The sequence below is a fragment of the Falco biarmicus genome, chromosome 14 (genome assembly GCF_023638135.1).
Source record: "Falco biarmicus isolate bFalBia1 chromosome 14, bFalBia1.pri, whole genome shotgun sequence".
In the NCBI taxonomy this organism is placed as follows: domain Eukaryota; kingdom Metazoa; phylum Chordata; class Aves; order Falconiformes; family Falconidae; genus Falco; species Falco biarmicus.
The window spans coordinates 10,804,547-10,822,443 of NC_079301.1; the positions used below are offsets into that span (position 1 = coordinate 10,804,547).

Below are 17,897 nucleotides of genomic sequence, written 5' to 3' on the forward strand. Positions count from 1 at the left end.
CACAGCAGATACCTATAACTATGAAGTAAGAAAAGAGACAGTATTAAGCTCTTTTTTAATTACTAAAACATTTTAGCTCCATTAAACAACTCAGTAGAGCCTTTAGCCAAAGATACTTATGACTCAAAAGACCTTACATCAGTAAAAAAAAAATAATAAACTGTAACTGAACATGGTCAGGGAATTATACTTACAGGGAACAAAAAACCACTAAACTAATTACTCCAGACCCAAAAAATTATCTTTTCAAATAAAAACTATTCCTCAATTACTAATGCTACATACTAGCTTTACTACAACACAGCTATAAGCCCAGCCAGCTATGAACACACAGACACCACCACCCCATCAGATTACTCACTACTCCCTAGCAAGAGCCCTTTATATAAACCTACCCTTAGCACAGTGCTCTGGAGGCTGGTCCTATAAATTTGGCAATGGCAAACAGCTGTTGCTCATATTTACTGAAGAGTTTGAAACAAGAAGCTGTTTCTATCTGGTAAGTGTGCAAGTTTTGGGCCTTTTTTGATGGTTGGTGGGGGGTTTTTTAGCATGTAAACTAATAGCTTGTAGTAAATGAAAAAATATGGGACTCAGATAAGTTACATCCATAGGAAGGTTGCTTTTATAGAAGTGCTTGATATAAATGAATTGTCTCCTGTAAGACAGCAGGAAAGATTCTAATAATTCTGCGAAGGTATCTGATAGTAACAGCTTGTAGGTGTTATAAAGTAGGAAAAACGTGGTAGCCCTACAAGTAAAATATAAGTGTTACTGGTTGTAGGGCATCATGATTCTCGGAAGTGTTATCTATCTTCAAATAACCTATTTGAGAGTAAGGCAGTGATACTGAAATAGATATGGAATAGGACTCTGTTTTCTCTTTAGATTTATAGAGGGGATGGAATCCCATGGCTGATAAGGTTAGTGAGGGATTGGAAGTGGTATTCCTTGAGCAAGGGCTGACTTGAACCTCTGTGTTGATACTTGAATAGAAAGCAAGTATTTACAAGTTATGTGCTTAGGAGCTTGGGCTGTATAGGTGCTTGCTATAGTTTGAGAGTCGAGCTTTCCTTTGTCATGTATTTAAGCTCATTTTTGATACAAATGCTGATTCAGAGCCTTACCCTATCTAGACTCCTGTCAGCTCCCCAGTAATACTGTAACAAAGTATGTGGTTTAGCAGTAACATCAGTGAGCAGTAAGGACTTTCATGGAAGGCTTCTGAAACAATGAAAGAAAGGCAGCTTAAACAAAAAAAAAAAAAAAAAGTCTCATAGCATATTGATCTTGCAGCTGCTTTTATATCCTGAAAGGGAGCGGAAATACTGTTCTACAGTAACTATAACTCTGAACAGAAATTAGAGATGTATTAGGAGCAAACACTCCATAACAAAGGCTTATCCCAGAGCAAAAATAATGGTGTGTCTTAAAAGCTAGTAAACAAAAGAAGGCTAAATACAAAAGTTTCCGTAGTAGAACAACGGAAGGGAGTGGAAGATAGGATGGTTATAGACCATCTGTGCTTATAGACAAGGGAAGTACTTTTTTTTTTTTTTCCTGGAAAAACCACAAATATTGGTCAGAAAATAACATAAACCACTGATACAGCTCAAGTATGTTTTTCAGTGTTGTATAAGTGGAACCAGCTCTGCAGGGTATCAGTGTTGTTGCATTCAGTAAGTTATGCCTACATTTTAACTTCCAGTAAAGCTAATTATCCCTGTAAAGGAAACAGGCCAACTAGAAAAACAGTTCTGCTATAATTAAATTAGTTAGCTTACTTTGTAGATTATATAAAAACCAAAAATATGTGGTTTAAGATGCAAAATTGCATGTGAGTATACCCTGTGAGTATCCCTTCTATCATAGCTTAAATGTAGCACTTAAGATTTGGCTTTAGGTTTGTTATTGTGTGGTTTCAGTTAAGCATGCAATGATAAGACAATTAGGAAACGGCAAATGATAAACATCTTCAGATTCTAAACTAGCTCAAGTTCCAAAAAGAAAAAGCTGTATCTGGACAAAAACAATTCAGTCATTGAAATCATCAATGATATATAGCACGTAAATCTTATAGGATAGATCTCTGATAGAAATATCAGAATCTGGTAACTATTTTTTTTTTTAATGAAAGCAAGATTTTCCTGTTTGAACACTTTTTTTCAGAGAGCCCCAGAAAAGTCTTCTTTGCCTTATTATCAACTTTAGATATGTCATGACACTATGTCTAAAAAATAATTTCTTAACTGTATCTATACAGTTTAATGCTTACTGAACAGATTATTTTCTGCTTTTCTACTGTGCTTTTCTAAAAGTCTGTGTTCTCCGTATGTGAAAAACTGTATCTCCATAAACCCTTGAGGGGTGTTAAGATTCCTATGAAAACAGTGGGGCTAAATGCTGCATTGGTACAGTGCCCGATCTGAGATGTGCTGTTACTATGCAGCTTGAACTCTTAACTCTTTAGCATTTGATCCTCAGAGCTCCTATCATTCATCTCAATTACAACAATGAATGATTAGCACTCCTGAAAATCAGCCCCATGCTGTTTTCAAGTATTCAGGAAATGAAAACTATAAGGACCACCCATGAAAAGTTTGGGTCAAGTGATTTGCCTCGTATCATACAAACGCAGTGGTAAGAGCTGAAATAGATACAGTTCATAGAGGTTTTTCTCATGCTGAACGATAATCTCACAATCAGCATTCCTGATCTCTTTAACTGGCCTGCTTCTGGGGGGAAAAGAATAATCTCTGATCCAAAGTTTGTTCACCACAGATTTTAATTCCTTATAAGCTTTGGGCATTTAGGAAAAGTAAACCTAACCACTGGGACCAGTGTCATGAACAACACCCTCCCTTAAGTAGGCATTTTACCTTTGGAGTAGTTCTTTCTCACAGCTTAACTTCTTAATGTGCCTGTGCAAGATAGCTTCAAATTATAGCAAGTTCTATATTGCTGCAGATTATCAGCAAGGATTTTTAGACTCATGATGGAGAGATCTTTGCCTTGGCCTATCGGTTTACGTAGGTCAGCTACTAGCTGGGCTGGAAGCACAGTCTGTGCCACTGGCTTTTAAAGTGCTGACAGCAGAGGAACAGTGATACGCTGATTTTTGTTGCTGTCCATTACAAGCTGAGAGAGTGTCAAATAATGGTTACAGAAACCTGTGTGACCTTACACTTTTATCCCACGTCGAGTCCTATGGAGGATTGCATAAAGGGAGAACATTCCCTAAAACAGTCAAAATTAAAAGCCATATTTCTTGTCAATTACAGACGCTATAGTGAAATACAGAAGTAATTGAAACAGTGGCTTAATCTTTTTCTGAAAAGACTGGTTTGTAACCAGTTCAGCTGACAGCCTAACATAAAGCCATTAAGTCACTTCCATATGTTGAAAATGCCTTCTCTGCTCCCCAAGTTAAAAATCTAGGGAGGTAACTTCAGCTGAGCTGTAGTACACCAACAGAAGTTTCCCTGCTCACTTAAGACAATTCCTTTGTGCATTTGTTTTTATAATTTTACCGGAATTCAAAAGAACAGATGAGACTGTTCACAAGTGAAGGCAGGGCACAAATCTCACATACGGCAATGCAACACTTGATGTTACGCTTGAACCGATTCAACTGTGCTGACGGGGATGTTATTTTCCATCTTCCCAACTAATTCTGGCACCCCAGAGGCCACGGTGATACAGTTGTAGAGGCAAGCTAGCTTGACAATGCGTTCTGGTTGTTAGCTTTAACTGTTCAACTGCCCTTTGGCTCCTGGAGGTCAGACAAGCACCTGAGCTGGCAGAGTGCCTAGGATGGCCCTGCTCACAGCAGTCTGATGGCCTCGGCTGTGAAGCATCCCTGCGTTCCTTCGTTCGGCTCCTGTGCGGTGACGCTCTGGCCTGTGCTCCTGTGCTGTGGCGGGCTGAGGCAGCCGGGGCCCCTTCCTTGGTGGGGCTCACCGAGCATGGAGGCGGCACAGGGCGGGTCTCCCTCACAAAGCAGCAGCTCGGTGAGCCGCTGATTCCTGTCGTGTGGACATCAGCTACGGGAAGGCCTCACAGTGCCGACAGAAGCAACCTAGATGTCCCCAAATGTCACCTCTATCAGAGTGATCGGAGCTACCTGAGGCGACAGGCAGCTCCCGGTGAGGGCCGTGCTAGCCCCCGGCCGAGGCCCACCTCCGTCGCTGGGGACCCCCAGCCCAGCCGCCCTCCGGCGCCCCCGCAGCTCCCCGGGGCCGGGCCCGCCTGAGGCGACAGCGCGGGGCGGGGCGCGGGGGCGGCGGTGGCAGCGCGGGACAAGGGCGCCCGCTGGCGGCAGCGCGCCCGCACTGACCGGGCACGGCTGCGGCGGCTGCCGCCCGCCCGACGTGCCAGCACTCAAAAGGGCTTCCGCCCCTTACGGGCACCGGCCCGACGCCGCTGCCCTCGCTCAATATGGCTGCCTCCTGCCCTCACGCGGCGAGGGGGGGGCGGAAAAATGGCTGATGCTTCCCACGGTGCTGAAGACGGGGGCTCACACGGGAATAGCGGCCCTGCCGCCGCTTCCTTCTCTGTAGCTGCCCGTGTCCGGCCAGGGCAGGACCACACAGCCTGGCCGTGAGCCGGCGGCGGGACCGTAGAGTGCGGGGTAGTGTTCCGGAGCGGCCGAGCCACAGCGCCGGCTGCAGCGCCCTCTGGTGGGCACAGGCGGCCTCTGCAGGCGGCGAGGGCTGCGCTCCTGCTTTTGGCGGGGCTCCCCTGGGGAGGGCCCGGGGCGGCCCCGGCGGCCTCGCCCCCTGCGCGGCGCCCCCGTTGTCACAGTCGGGCCTTCAGGAGAGAGGGGACCCCGCTGCCAGTGCCCGGGGGGGGTCCCTGGAGGAGCAGTCGGCCCTGCCGCTCCATCTGCCCGTGGTGGAGGGGTGCCTGTCCCACCAGCTTTGCGTTGCACCCTTAAAACCCACAGCACTTGGCTCTCCAATGCCCCCTCTTCGCATATTGCCTTGTCTCTTTATCGATGCTCAGGTTTCCCCTCCCCGCTGCCGAAGCTGTTTCTTGGCTTGAGTGGTCCTTCACCCCTCCTCAGCGCTTTGCTTGTCAATCCCTTTACAACCTGCAGCCCTCTCCCCAGCACTTCACCTGCAATGGCCGGCGGGGCTGTGCTGGGGCTGGCAGAGCTCGCAGGGTGCGGGAGGTGAGCCTTGCTGCCAGCTGCTCACGGCTGACAAAACTTGGGGTGCAGGGCTGCTTGCTTGTCCCAGGGGTGTTCCTGGTCACTGCAATGCTTTCAGTTTACTCCTTCAGGTGTGAAACAATGGGTTACATTACACAATCCCTCCTGCAGAGTTCCAGGCCCTCCACTGAATACGGCCTTACAGATGGACTTGATCAGCACGTTTTATGGAGCTGTTCAGTGATTTGTGCCAAAGCCGTTAATAACGGTGTGGCATTGGATCGGCTGTGCGGTGAGTTCTGGGGTGCCTGCCCAGCCTGGCAGTTGCTGTGCCACTGCAGGATGCCATCAAGTCCCTGTAAATCAGCTTTCTTTGCTCCTTGGCAAGTGGGAGATGACAGGGGTCCCCTGAGATCCCACGCGATGATGGAGCAAGTCGCTGACATGGGAAGGTCCGAGGACCCATCCTAAATCCTGGCTCACCGCGGGCTGCACCACTGCTGAGACCTGGAGCAGAGGGAGCAGGACAGAGCTGTGCCATGCCACAGAGAGCTGGGGCGATGGAGAGCGTTGCCTCATCCATTTCCAGGAGGTATCAGGCCCCTGTCTTAGGGCTTCCTTTCACATGCTGGTGCAGCAAAGTTCAGACGCGTTGGCTCTGAAGTGTTCCTCCTGGCTCAGGATCAGAAACTGCTTTTACCTCTGTGCTTCTGCCTTCGAAGCGTGACCCAGTGAGCCGCAGATGGTGGCCCGGGATGCATCTGTCCCAGGCATCCTCTGCAAGGAGGGGAAAATCCTCCCTTTGACAGAGGGGCTCCCACAGCCCTGGAAGCCCTGGCAACGCACGAAGCCGTGCCTCGCCTCCCGTCCCGCTCCGGGCGCTCTCCCTGGGGCCTTAGCCTGCCTGGAGCGTGGGCTGCCTGCAAACTCGCTGAGCCGCGGGGCGTGACGCCCCCCGGGCCCCTTCTGGGCTCTCCCAGCGGCCGCCAAGCGGCAGCCGCGCCGGGGTCGGTCGGTGGGGCACGAAGCCGCCGGCGGGAGCCCGCCCTGCCCGGCCCTGCCCGGCCCTGCCCGCCTCCGCGGCCTGTGCAGACCTGCGGGCGGGACCGCCAGCACACCCGGCGGGGTGGGAGCGGGGGCGGCGGCGCGGAGCGGGGCCGTGCCGCGCAGGGAGCCCGGCCCAGCGCTACCTGGCCTGCCGGCGGCCCGGCTGCAGGGACCCGAGGTCGGCGGGGAGCAGGTATTGTACCCGCTTGGCTCGCTGCCCTGCGGTGGCAGTCCGTGCCACGGGGACTCTGTCCCCTGCTGCTGGCAGTGGCGGGGGGGGGGATTGTCCCGGTCCTGCGTGCGGGTGGGGGGGCAGGACGGGGGCTGCCCTGCTGTGCCCGTGCTGTGGTGTGCGGGGACAGGGGCTCTAGGGGTGGCTGCATGGGGAGATGGGGGGGGCTGGGCCAGCCTGTGCTGCCTTTGCTGGTTTTGGGTCGCCCTGTTCTGCACGGTGACCCAGGAGCGCTGCCCTCTGTCCTGGGAGCCCAGGGGACAGGTAGCGGGGCTGGGCATCAGCTCCGGCCGGCCTGCCCGGTGGCATGTAGCCCGGGCTGGCTCGGCTCAGTGGGGACATGGGGATCTTGCTGTGCCCATGGCCACCTGGTTGTCCTGTGCCAGCACCCCTGGGGCACAAGGGGCCCTGTGGGGCTGCAGGTTCATGCTGCTGTGTCAGTGACTGTAGCGATGGGTTTGTGGACCCCTTCAAGCCACCGGTGTCTGCCACACTAGGGCTGTTTGGTGGGAGCTGAGGGAGGGCTCCTGCCAGACCCCCCTGCTCCTGCTGTGCAGCTCCCCCCTGGAGCCAGAGCAGAAGCCGAGCAGAGTCTGCTGTGTGTCCCAGAGCTGGGACCTGTGCCCCGTGCAAGGCTGTTGCACGATAGCTACTGGTCCCACCGCTGCAGTCCCGCTCGGAGCTGGGGAGCAGGGTGGCATTTTCCCTCCAGGTAGCACCGCTGGTGTAGATGTGTGGCCAGTCCTGGCAGCAGCAGCCTCTCAGAGCAGCAGAGCGCTGAACTTCAGCTGGTGCCCCGAGCTGTTCCTGCTGTACTTTGTACCCTGTGTGGGAGCCAGATGGGGAGGTGGCGGGGTTTCCCTGAGCAGCTGCTGGCACTGTTGCTCTGCCTGTGTGAGCAGTGACGAGAGGAGAGGGCAAGTCTCAGGGGATGCTGGCTGCTCCCTTGTGGAAATGGTGCCTCTGCTTCTGGTGACAGCAAGGGTGTGAGCCTACAGCCAGAGCCCCTCGGCATCAGGGAAGGAAACTCTGGTCCCACAGCTTCCTGCACTTGTGTTAAGGCTGGCGCCTTCGGTCATAGCTGCTGATCTGGTCCCTAGAAGACAGAGGGAGCAGCAGATGTGGGTACCACTGTACTCCTCGGCATCCTCTGCCTTGGGTGGCTGGACCTGCTGATGGCAGCCCCCAGAGCCTGTAGAAGCTGGCTAGGCAGTTTAGGGGTCTGGCTCTTAGGCTGGTATCTGGCTGTGCATGCCCCAGTAGCCACTGCTCTTTGTGGGTCTTGAGGAGACTCTGTACCCCAGCACTGGAAACCAACATACTGGTGGTGGTTGGGAGCAAGGTGTGTGCTGGGGTGCTGCTCTGTCACAGGGGGGGAGACCATGCTGACCTTGGCCGTAGCCAGGGCATGGCAGAGCCAGTCTGGTGTGGCTGGCTGGGGCTGGAAGGGCCTGGCCTAGCTCTGGTCCCCCTCCCCAGGGCCCAGGTTGGGATGGGGCACAGCCCTGCTAGGCACACCCTTGCCCCCAGCACTGGAGAGGATGTGGCTTGGGAGGATGTGGTCAGCTGGCTCCTGTGCCTGGCTCAGCGATTGCAATGAAATAAGTGTGGCTTAATCTGCCGGGTGATGGTGTTGCATGGAGTGCTTGGCCTGTTGGGGAGGTTGGGATGAGCAGGAGGAGCAGCTTCACAGTACGGCAAGCAGTAATAAACATGGGGTTTCTTGGGGTGGATAAAAGGAGACTTTGTTTGGGGCTCCCCGCTTCCTCCAGTCGAGCAGCAGGAATCTGGGGACCACAGCAGAGCGTTCTGGTCCTCTCCCCTTCCCAGTGCATGGGGAACCCGGTAGTAGCCCTTCAGCCAGCTTGGGTGCCTGTGACTGAAGCAGTGGGTTTCCTCCCCTAACTGCCACTCTCCTCCCTCCCTCCCATAGCACTTGGACCAAAACCCATCTATCGGCTGCTCAGCTGCAGCTCCTCCAGCACCTTTGGGGACCCCGTGCTGTATGAGCCAAGCTGGACGGCTGCCAAGATAGTGCTGCTTAGGGAGGAGGATGGGGACTTCCCAGGCTGTTGCATATACCCCTAGCTACGCAGCAGGAACCCCAGGCTGCGGCACTGGGCTACGTGATCCTTGCAGCTGGGCTGCTTCGAGGGACCCTGGGTGCAAGGTTGCATCGAGCTGGCTGGTGAGGCTGCCAGTCCTTGGAGCTCGAACACAGGCAGAGTGCTGAATGCTGGGCTGAGGAGCAGGTTCTGCTCTCTGCCAGCTCCAGGCTTGCTCTGGCTCGTTAAGTGAAGGGTCCCAGGACAGCCTGCTGAACAGGTTGGGCTGCACCGTGTGTTCCCGCTTTCCCTGGCACTGTGCCTTGCCTGGGGACGTGACCAGAAGCCCTGCTATGACCCTGGGCTCTGGGGCAGCCTCTTGCCAGGGTACTTGGACCCAGGATGCCGCAGTGCACCATCACCATGGGGCAGGGGGTGCTGTGTGTTGGGAGGTCTGTGCCAACACGCAGTGTGCATCCCCTACAGGACGCCTGATCTTTGGCCTGGGACAGCCCGGCGCTATGGCAGACCCCCCTGGTTGCTGCCGCCCCTGTGCCACCTGCCTGCTCTGCCTCTACAGCTGCCAGTGGATCACCGCCAAAAAGGAGAAGAGAAAGGGGCTGAGAACCACCAAGGTGATACCACGGGTGATGCTGAGCTGGGGCTGGCCAGCCCCTGCGTGGGAAGCTCAGTGTGGTGGCTGGGGTGGGAAGGGTCTTGGGCTGGAGGGTTCAGCCCAGACACTGGGCTGCTGACCCCTTGCCGCTGGCCCTGCTCCGCAGGACTGAGCCCCCGGAGAGCTGTGGTGCTACCTGGCACCCTCCCTGTCCAGGGACTGCCCTAGCCTGCAGTGGTGGGAGGGCAAGCTGTCTGATCCCACTGGGTGACAAAAAGGGTAGAGCAGCACGCTGGCAGCAGCGAGGCTGAGCTGTGGCTGTCCCTGCCTGGCTGAGCGTGTGGCTGTGGCAGGGCTCGCACGTGCCTGGAGCAGAGCACTGTGCTCCCTGGGGGCTGAGCGTGGCAGGCAGGTCCTGAGGCACTGAGTGCCTGGCAGGGCACGTGGGAGGCATGGCTCCTGGGCTGGGTGCTGCCCCCGCTGATGGGGTGCTGGAAGGGGGTGTCCCTGGCAATTTGTAACCTGGGAGGGGTGAGGCCCTGAGATTCTCTGAGGTCTCCAACTCCCATGGGAGTGGCTGTGCTGCTGCATGTCCCATCTTGCCTGGAATGTATGAGCTGGGCTGGGCTGCTGGGTGTCCTGCTCAGCACCTGTGGCACCCCTCACCTCCCCACATAGGCAGGGCTAGGGGCTGGAGACCCTGAAGTTGGACTTGGCTTCGGCTGGGTAGGCAGGAGCAACCTGCAAGCTCACCACTGCAATGGCAGCTCTGAGGCACAGCACCCATCGCTGCCCAAACCACAGATCACCCAGCTAGAAGGAAACAGGACCTGGCTCCCTGCCCCTTCCCATGTGCGAAGTCCTAGCCTGCTCCCAGGGGCTGCTGAACGGGAAAGGAGGCAGTCCTGCCTCAGGGGCTGTCCTCCTGCCATAGTTAGCTTTTCAGCTCGTTGTAGGAGCTGCCGGTCCAGCTTCCTGTAGCGTGGGTCCAGCCAAAAGAACCCTCCTGGGGAGCTCCGTTCCCTCCCAGCTCAGTGCCTGGATCCATGAGACCGGTGCCTGCTGTGACTCCCTGTGCACCCTGCTGCAGGCTGGGTGCTCCCCAGCAGTCCCAGCAATGTGGCCAGGGGCTAGGTGCCCTGCAGGTGTGTGCATAGCTGTCATCTCTGGCTTTCAGTGTGACTGCAGCTGGTTCCTTTTCCTCTTCTGTGTCTTCCTCTTCACACTGGTGTGGCTCTACTTCACCGTCATCATCCTCAATGACTTTCACAACTTCAATGAGTGAGTAGGATCCCGCATCCAGTCTTGGTCCCCGTGTCCCGCCTGCCCCTCTGATAGTCTCCTTTGCTGGCAGGTTCATCTTCAAGCAGAGGAAGTTGTGGCTAGACTGGTCCCTGGTCCTGCTCATAGCTACGGCCGTGCTGATCACCTATTCTGCTGTGCTGCTGGTGAGCCCTGCTGATCCTTCCTGGGCTAATGGGGGTACGGAGCTGTGCTGAGCACAGGCTGGCGCTGTGCCCTGTGCAGAGCCAGGTGGAGCCCACAGCATCTGGCCGGCTGGAGCTGTGTCAGCCTAAACATAGCCAGAGACCCTACCTGTGTCAGTGGGTCGCAGTTCCTGTGGCTGAGTCCTTAGAGGGCTGAGGCGTGAGGTACAGCCCATCTCTGATGCCTCCTTGTTCTTCTCGCAGGTCCTTGCTTTGTGCTTGCAGCTCTGTGGCCAGCCCTTGAAGCTACACTGGCTGCACAAGGTGAGAGACTAGGGGTGCAGGGGGATGGTGCCTACTCTTGCTGTCCTTGCACCTTGGGAAGCTGCGACCAGCCTACTGGGGCTGCGTACAGCTGCTGTGACCCCACAGAGTGGCTATGCATCCTTGCTCAGCTGGGTTGCAGCTGTTAGTACCCCAGCCACACTTCTCTGGGATGGAAATATTCCCCTTGCTCAAAGCATGAGTACAGAGCTCAGCTGCAAACTCAGATGGGCAAAGTGGGGTCCTGAAGCTTGGATGGGCTCAGGAGGACGGGATGAGGACGACTCTGCTGGCCCTGCCAGGGCAGAGCCCAGCTGGCCTGCAGGGTGCTGTGTGCTCCCCTAACTGCACTGTATCCTGCCCCACAGACCCTGCTGATCTTAACTGCCCTGTTGGTGGCTGCAGCCTTCACAGGGCTGGGAATAAAGTGGGCGGAGGAGTGGAGAAGTGCACGTATCTCCCTGCAGGTGAGTCACCTCGATACCAGAGACTCCCCCGCTGTACCCAGTACCTGGCATGTGGGTATGAGCTGAAGGGCGGTGACTGGAGTTCCCAGCGTGGCTGGGTGCCATGAGGGTTAACTCCCTGCCATTGACTTCTGCTGCCTGGCCAGGCAAGGTGCTTCTCCTGCTCTTGCAGTCCTGCCTGGAGCATCTGCAGTCAAGGTGATGAACGGGGCTGGACCAGAGCAGGGAGTTTGTTCAGTCCCCCCAGGAGCTTGTCCTTCCCTCCCTGGCGCTGTTGCTCTTCCAGCAGTACTGGCTGCAGTGGCAGATCCCTGGCATTGGAGCATGTGGATTTTTGGGACAGGGTCTGGGCTGGCGCCAGCTGACACCCTGCCTTTGCCTCCCCAGGCAACAGGTCCCTTCCTGCACATTGGAATCCTGGGGGGAATGACGCTTCTTGCCTGGCCCCTGGCCAGCTTCATCTACCGTACCCACAACACAGGTAACACCCCTCCAAGGTCTCCACCTCCCTCCTTGGCTGGTACCCTGCTTTCTGCCACCCAGCTGAGCAGCACTGGTGGCGGAGTAGTGTACAGAGAGCACTGGTGCAGTAGGAACAGGTCCCCAGTTCTCAATGTGGTAGTAAAGCCTGCGCTTGGTTGCTGCTTCTCATGCCCAGCCCTTTGTGCAGCTTCAGCCTTCACTGCTTTGCTGCTGAAGGACAGCTATGGATGGCAGACTGAGTCCTGCAGAAGTGCTGGGCTGGGGTGCAAGGACATGTAGTGGGCCAAGAATAAATTTGCAGTGTGTTCCTGAGGCTGGGCATGCAATGCCTGACCGAGGGCAACCATAACTTAATGCCAGGTGAAGCAGCCTTGGCTTATTCCTAACAGTCTGCAAAATACTGCCTCTTTACCTCACCCTTCCATCTTCTCTGTCTCTGCCTGGAGGTCTCAAGGTGTTTCTGCTGCTTGTGTACTGCGCGGTGATGATCGCACTGTATCTGGCTCCCCTGGGAATCACCTCCCCTTGCATCATGGAGGAGAGCCAGCTGCCCCCCAAGCCAGCCCTGGTTGGCCACAGAGGAGCACCCATGGTGAGTGACCAGCACCGGCGGCATCCTGGCACAGTGGTTAGGGTAGATGGAGCAGGCTGCTTTGCCTGGCTGTGCCTGGCCATGGGGCACCAGCATATCAGACTCCTGGTGCTGCAGGCCTGGGTGAGCTCTGGCCAGCCCAGTGGAGAGGGGTCTCCACATCAGCCCGGGCAGCACAGTGCTGGAGGATGGGTGAGGAGGGTGCGCATAGGAGCCGCAAGGCAGAGCTGTTTGCTGAGCGCTGCTGGAGCAGGAGCAGGTGACTCTCAGCAGAAAGCCTGGCTGCGTAGTGTGGGCTGGGGGGCAGGGACTATGCAGGCCCTGGCTGTCCTTTTCCATTCCCCCACCCTACCAGGGTCACCCCAGTCTCATTGTGGTTGCCCTAGAATCTAGCTGGGTTGCTGGGTGCAGCCAGGCAGGGTGGGTGCCTGCCTCCTGCCCCCTCCTGTCCGTGCACTCTGCACTAACACTCTTCCTTTTCCAGCTGGCCCCTGAAAACACCCTTATGTCACTGCGCAAGGCGGTGGACTGTGATGTGCAAGTCTTTGAGACAGACGTCATGGTGAGGTAAATCTGCAGCAGGGACTCGGAGGAAGGGGTCTGTGCATCCTGGGATGTCACCTCCCACATGGGACATCCTGGGAGCACTTGGGGAGGACTCATACAGCCTTCGTTTGAAGGCAGCCCTGTGCAAAGAGCTCTGCCATTCCCACCTTGCCAGTGTGGGACTGGTGCCAGCTTGCTGTTCCAATGATCTGGGAGAGGTACTGGGTTTCTGTCTTCCCATGCAGGTTGTCTTCCAGGGCGTTAGGAGCGAGGCACCATCAGGGAGGGGCACTGCTGGAACACAGACCCTGGCTCTAGTTTATCTCATGTAATCCTGCTATGGGGGACAGCTGTTGCACTGAGCAAGGAACTGCTTGGTTCCTGGCTTGGTCTCTAGGTGCTCTTTGCTTTCCAGACACTCCCTTTTTTTGTGTAGAGGACCACAAGTAGGCATAAGGCTGGGGGTTACCCTAGCAGGGTGGCTGGGAGGGGGCAGAAATGCAAGGGCAGGGATAGGAGACAAAGAGCTTGCAACACTGGGCTTCCCTCTCTGCTCCTTTGCCAGTGCTGATGGGGTCCCATTCCTCATGCATGACGAGGAACTCACCAGGACCACCAATGTGCAGGCTGTGTTCCCCGAGAGGGCTGCCCTGAACAGCACTGCCTTCAACTGGACAGACCTCCAGCAGTTGGATGCTGGCACCTGGTTCCTAGAGGTCAGGATGCCCCAGGGGGTGGCTGATCAGGCATGGGTGCATTTGTGGGTGAAGCATGAGCCCTGCCCTGGGGAAGGCTCCCTCTGGAGCACTGGTTGTGGCAGACACCTGGACAGGGTGCAGAAGCACTTCCACACCTGCACAAATTCATTGGGTGTGGTTGTGCCCCAAGCTGGGGTTTGTTCTGACTCCTTAGCTGAATCATGAAGGAGGCTGGTTTTGTACGTTTTGTGCATTTGCTCGGAGCTGCACAGCCTGCCTGGGCTTGGAGGCAGCTGTGGCAAGGCTCTTCCCAAGAGGTGACTAACCAACTGCTGAGCTGCTCTGATTGCCCACAGGTGGTGGGTCTGCTTGAACTGTGCTGTTAGTGGGGAGAGGGGGAGAGGTGCCCTGTGGATGTGCAGCAGAAGGATCCCTGTGCTTGTCTACACTGGGGAAGAAGAGGAGAGGCCAGTGTGGGAAACTGAGAGCCAGAGACAGGCACCAGTTTGGGAGGTGGAAGCTTACAGGGAGTCTGCCTACGATGGCTAACAGTCTGTCACCCTTGCAGCGGAGGCCGTTTCCAACTGTGCAGAGTCTTTCTGCTGGCGATCGCAACCAGGTGACTAAACAGAGGATCCCATCCCTGGAACAGGCACTAGAGGCAGCCAAACAGAGCAATATCTCAATCATGTTTGACCTCCGGCCTGAGAACCACAGTGACTACCAGAGCTTCGTCAATGCCACCCTGGATGTGATCTTACAGTCAGGCATCCCACTACAGCAGGTGAGCTGGCCACCACCCCACCGCTGCCAGGCCCTCCTGTCACACCCCTGCCACCCCATATACCATGTTCCCATGTGTGATCCCTGCTGGGGAACCCTATCCAGGTGTAGGGCGCTCTAGGTGGGAGAAGTTGCCAATAATTGGGGGTTAATGCCTGCAGCTTTAGACCCCTCCAAGTAACCTGGTTCCCCAGCATTGGTCACCCTGGTGTGTAAACAGTGACTCAGTCTAGGGAGGGAACCAACAGTGCTAGCAAGAGCAAGAAAACAAACGTTCAGGCTTCACCTCCCCACGCTGTGCCACACCTCTCCCTGCAGCTCTTGGACTCGTGCTGCAACCTCCTGTGTTGCCTTTGCACTTCATCCAACCTCTGCAGCACAGGACACATGCTGCCCTAAGGGGATAAATTAGCACCCAAATCGCTTTCCCTTCTTGGCTTTTTGGGAATGTAGACACAGAAAAGACATACTCTAGTGCTGACCCAAGGTGCATTCTTGCTGCAGAGTTGGAGCCAAAAGGATGCAGTACTTGATCCGTTCAAGGACCCAGAAGGGATGCAACTGCTGCAGCCTGCTTAGGCTGCAACTGCTTTCTCCACTCAGTAGGCTCTGTTGTGTTTGCTGCTTAGCTGGGGCAAGCTCTTAGGAGACTGTCCTAGCTGAGATCCTCATGGAGGAGGGGGGCAGGAAGCAGCTGGCTGAGCAGGCCATGTGTGCCTGGACCTGCAAGGAAATACCAGAAAGAGAGCAAGCTCTCTGGAGCACCTCTCCTCTTCATGTGCTCTCTGGCTCTCGCTTAGGTCCTCTGGCTGCCGGATGGATTCAGGGAACAGGTCAAACAGCAAGCCCCAGGCATTCAGCAAGTTTACGGCCGGAAGAGACTCCAGAATGAGAAGGAGCCACTACTGCATGTTAATCTGCCCTACCAGGACATGAGCTCTGAGGAGATCAGGTGAGAGCCCTGTGCCCAAGAGCCTGGGAGCTGTGGGGCCTGGGCACTGTCCCAGCTCTGTCCCAGGGGGCTGCAGAGGTGAGGGCCAGCTGAGGCTGAGTGCTGGCGCACTGCTGGGAAAGGCAGGGGGTGTGCTACAGCCCTGCAGACAAGCGCGCCTTATCAAGCAGGGCTGGTGCAGGCAATGGAGCTGGCTGCAGTCCTCTGCCTTGCTAGTAAACCTGCCCTGGGTCTGGCTCTCCAGACACTTGCTCCACGTGGCTGCAAGTGCTGGATCACATCCCAGATATATGGTCCTCTCTGGCTGTACGCTGAGTGTGCTGGCACCCTGCTGTCTGCTGCTGGCTCTGACCACAGCTGTCCCCATGCAGGCAGTACCGCCAGGACAACATCTCTGTCAACTTGTATGTGGTGAATGAGCCCTGGCTGTTCTCTGTGCTGTGGTGCTCTGGGGTGAGCTCTGTCACCACCAACGCCTGCCAGGTGCTGAAGGAAATGAATCGCCCTATCTGGCTGCTTGTAAGTGACTGTCCTTCACCCTGTGCCCCAGGCACTTGTGTGTTCCCTTCTGCAGCAGCCCTGGGCAGCCAACTGCCTTGAGGGTGGTTTTGCTCAGTGCTCTGCTGGCATGGGAACATGTGACCCTGCAGAAGGGACTGAGGGCATGGCAGGCTGGGCTGTGCCGTGCCACCAGCATACCACCCTGGCTGGTGTTCATGGCTCATCTTGTTGCCTTGCAGCCCAGCAGCACATACCTCATGATCTGGATTGTTGTAGACTGCGCTTCCTTCCTTGTCATTCTCTGGGCTTTCGTCTTGCTGAAGTAAGTTTGGTCCCTTTCACCCTCCGATGACAGGTCTGTTGGGGGAGGCTGTAGCGTACCCTGGGTGGCTGGTACATACCCAAACCCAGCCATATCTGCTGTCACCCCACCCTGGGCTCAGCAGACAGGAGAGGACCCCCCAGGCTCTAAGTGAGACAGCAGTGTGTGGAGGCAGCTTTTATCACCAGGCTGCAGCTAAAAATCTGGCCTGACCCTTCCTTGAGGTGCTGCATGCCTTAGTTCACGCTTACTAATTTGCTCTGCACCCCAGGGCATGGTGGGCTGGGACTGAGGGACCTTGGCCCGGCTCCTCTACTAGTGCTGCAAGCACCAAGAGCAGATCCCTATGAGACTGTGCCCCCTGTGGGGCCCTGCAGACTCCAGCTGGGAGCTTGGGGGAAGGAAGAGGGAGGCCAAATGCCATGCTAACATTTCTCCTATTCCATCTCCTAGGAAATGCTCCCGGAGAAGATGGCCAGTGGGTGAGTGTGCACAGATGTGAGCTCCCCTCCCTCGGAGCAGGGCTGTACCTGCATGGTGCTCCCTGGCAGGCAGGCAGCTTTCTCCAGCTGAATGTGACAGAGCTGTTTGGGGTGGCTGGGGGAGGGAAGGGAATCCCAGCCCAGGGAGTTCCGGTCCTGCCCTTAGCAAACAGCCCTCTGGGACAGCGCTGGGGAATCCCATGTTCCCCAAGCCTCCTTAAACCTGCTTTTCAGGTTGCTCCACCTGTCACTGCCCGATGGTGGCTGCCTGCAATGACTTTTTTTCCTCTCTGTCTCCCCAGAGTCTGAGACAGATGTGCTGCTCACAAAGATCAACAGCTTGATGCAAGAGTGACCCTCCAGCCTGCATCAGCCATGGGGAGGGGCGGCCAGAGCCCTGCACAGCTCAAGTGGGCAGCACTCCTCAGGCCAGCTTCGAGGCTCCTTTCCTTTGCAGACTCCTTCCTGAGCATCCCATCTCCTGTAGCCTTCCTGGCTCCTCGTGTGGTGCACACCTGCCCCCAGCTGAAAAGACCTGGAACTGGGTTCACAGTTCCTACCGGCAGCGCGGAACTGGAGCCTTTGCAGGGGTTTCCTAGGACTAGTTCACGCCTGAGGGCTGAGTGCTTAGCCAGCGGGTGTGGGGCTAAGACCTTCAGCCCTGGAGTTTGGAGACTTAGTGGGGATTTGAGTTGCTGTTTGGTGCAGGGCAAGGGCAGCCTCTGCCTGTCAGCCGCAGATCTGCAGCCAGTGATGGGAAACCTTGTTTAAATTGCTGCTCCCCTGGGGGCTGCCTTGCCACATGGCTTGAGGGAATAGGAAAGAGGGTGCGAGGTGCAGGGGTGGCTTTTCACGAGAGGGAGGGGGAGCTGAGCTCTTTGCATCCCCTATGCTGGATGCAAGTCCTGCCCCTGCTGGCCTCGTGCTTGCAGGCTGGGCTGCTGGTACCCCGTGCAGCAGTGAATGCCTGTTGCTCTGGGGGGCGAGGGGCAGGGGCTGGGGGTGGAGGGGAACAGGGGCTGGTAGGACCACAGTCACAGTCCTGCTGCTGCAAGGCTGTGGAGGGGTGCGAGGGAGGGGTGTGCGGCATCGGTCACTTGCAGCAGGGCCTTGAACGCGGAAGGGGGATTAGGTGAGTTTTACTTGTTCCTACCTATTTATGTCAATAAAGCAGCGGAGCGGTAGACAGACCCCGCGGGGGTGACTCGGCCGTGCCTGCCTGCTGCCC

At 56.1% G+C, this 17,897-nt stretch overlaps 1 protein-coding gene across 2 annotated transcripts; it reads left to right on the forward strand.

Annotated features, from left to right (window-relative positions):
• The first annotated feature begins 374 nt into the window (after positions 1-374).
• On the forward strand, positions 375-17,853 carry GDPD2 (glycerophosphodiester phosphodiesterase domain containing 2). 2 transcript variants are annotated; one of them, XM_056359288.1, is made up of 16 exons: positions 375-499; positions 8,963-9,111; positions 10,270-10,373; positions 10,447-10,540; positions 10,784-10,843; positions 11,212-11,310; positions 11,698-11,791; positions 12,240-12,385; positions 12,870-12,952; positions 13,497-13,647; positions 14,198-14,413; positions 15,213-15,364; positions 15,736-15,883; positions 16,105-16,187; positions 16,641-16,669; positions 16,972-17,853. In XM_056359288.1, the coding sequence occupies exons 2-16, from the start codon at positions 8,998-9,000 to the stop codon at positions 17,022-17,024; spliced, it is 1,626 nt and encodes a 541-aa protein (XP_056215263.1). In that variant the 5' UTR covers positions 375-499; positions 8,963-8,997; the 3' UTR covers positions 17,025-17,853. The 2 variants fall into 2 exon arrangements, with proteins under 2 accessions (XP_056215263.1, XP_056215262.1); XM_056359287.1 differs by lacking the exon at positions 375-499 and adding an exon at positions 5,850-6,392.
• Positions 17,854-17,897: the final 44 nt, after the last annotated feature.

What these genes read in the sequence shown, in the direction of transcription:
- GDPD2 (XM_056359288.1), top strand. Translation starts at nt 8,998, where the DNA reads ATGGCAGACCCCCCTGGTTGCTGCCGCCCCTGTGCCACCTGCCTGCTC. An exon ending in CCTATTCTGCTGTGCTGCTG is followed by an intron (nt 10,541 to 10,783) that starts GTGAGCCCTGCT and finishes TTCTTCTCGCAG; the next exon opens with GTCCTTGCTTTGTGCTTGCA. An exon ending in GCCACAGAGGAGCACCCATG is followed by an intron (nt 12,386 to 12,869) that starts GTGAGTGACCAG and finishes TTCCTTTTCCAG; the next exon opens with CTGGCCCCTGAAAACACCCT.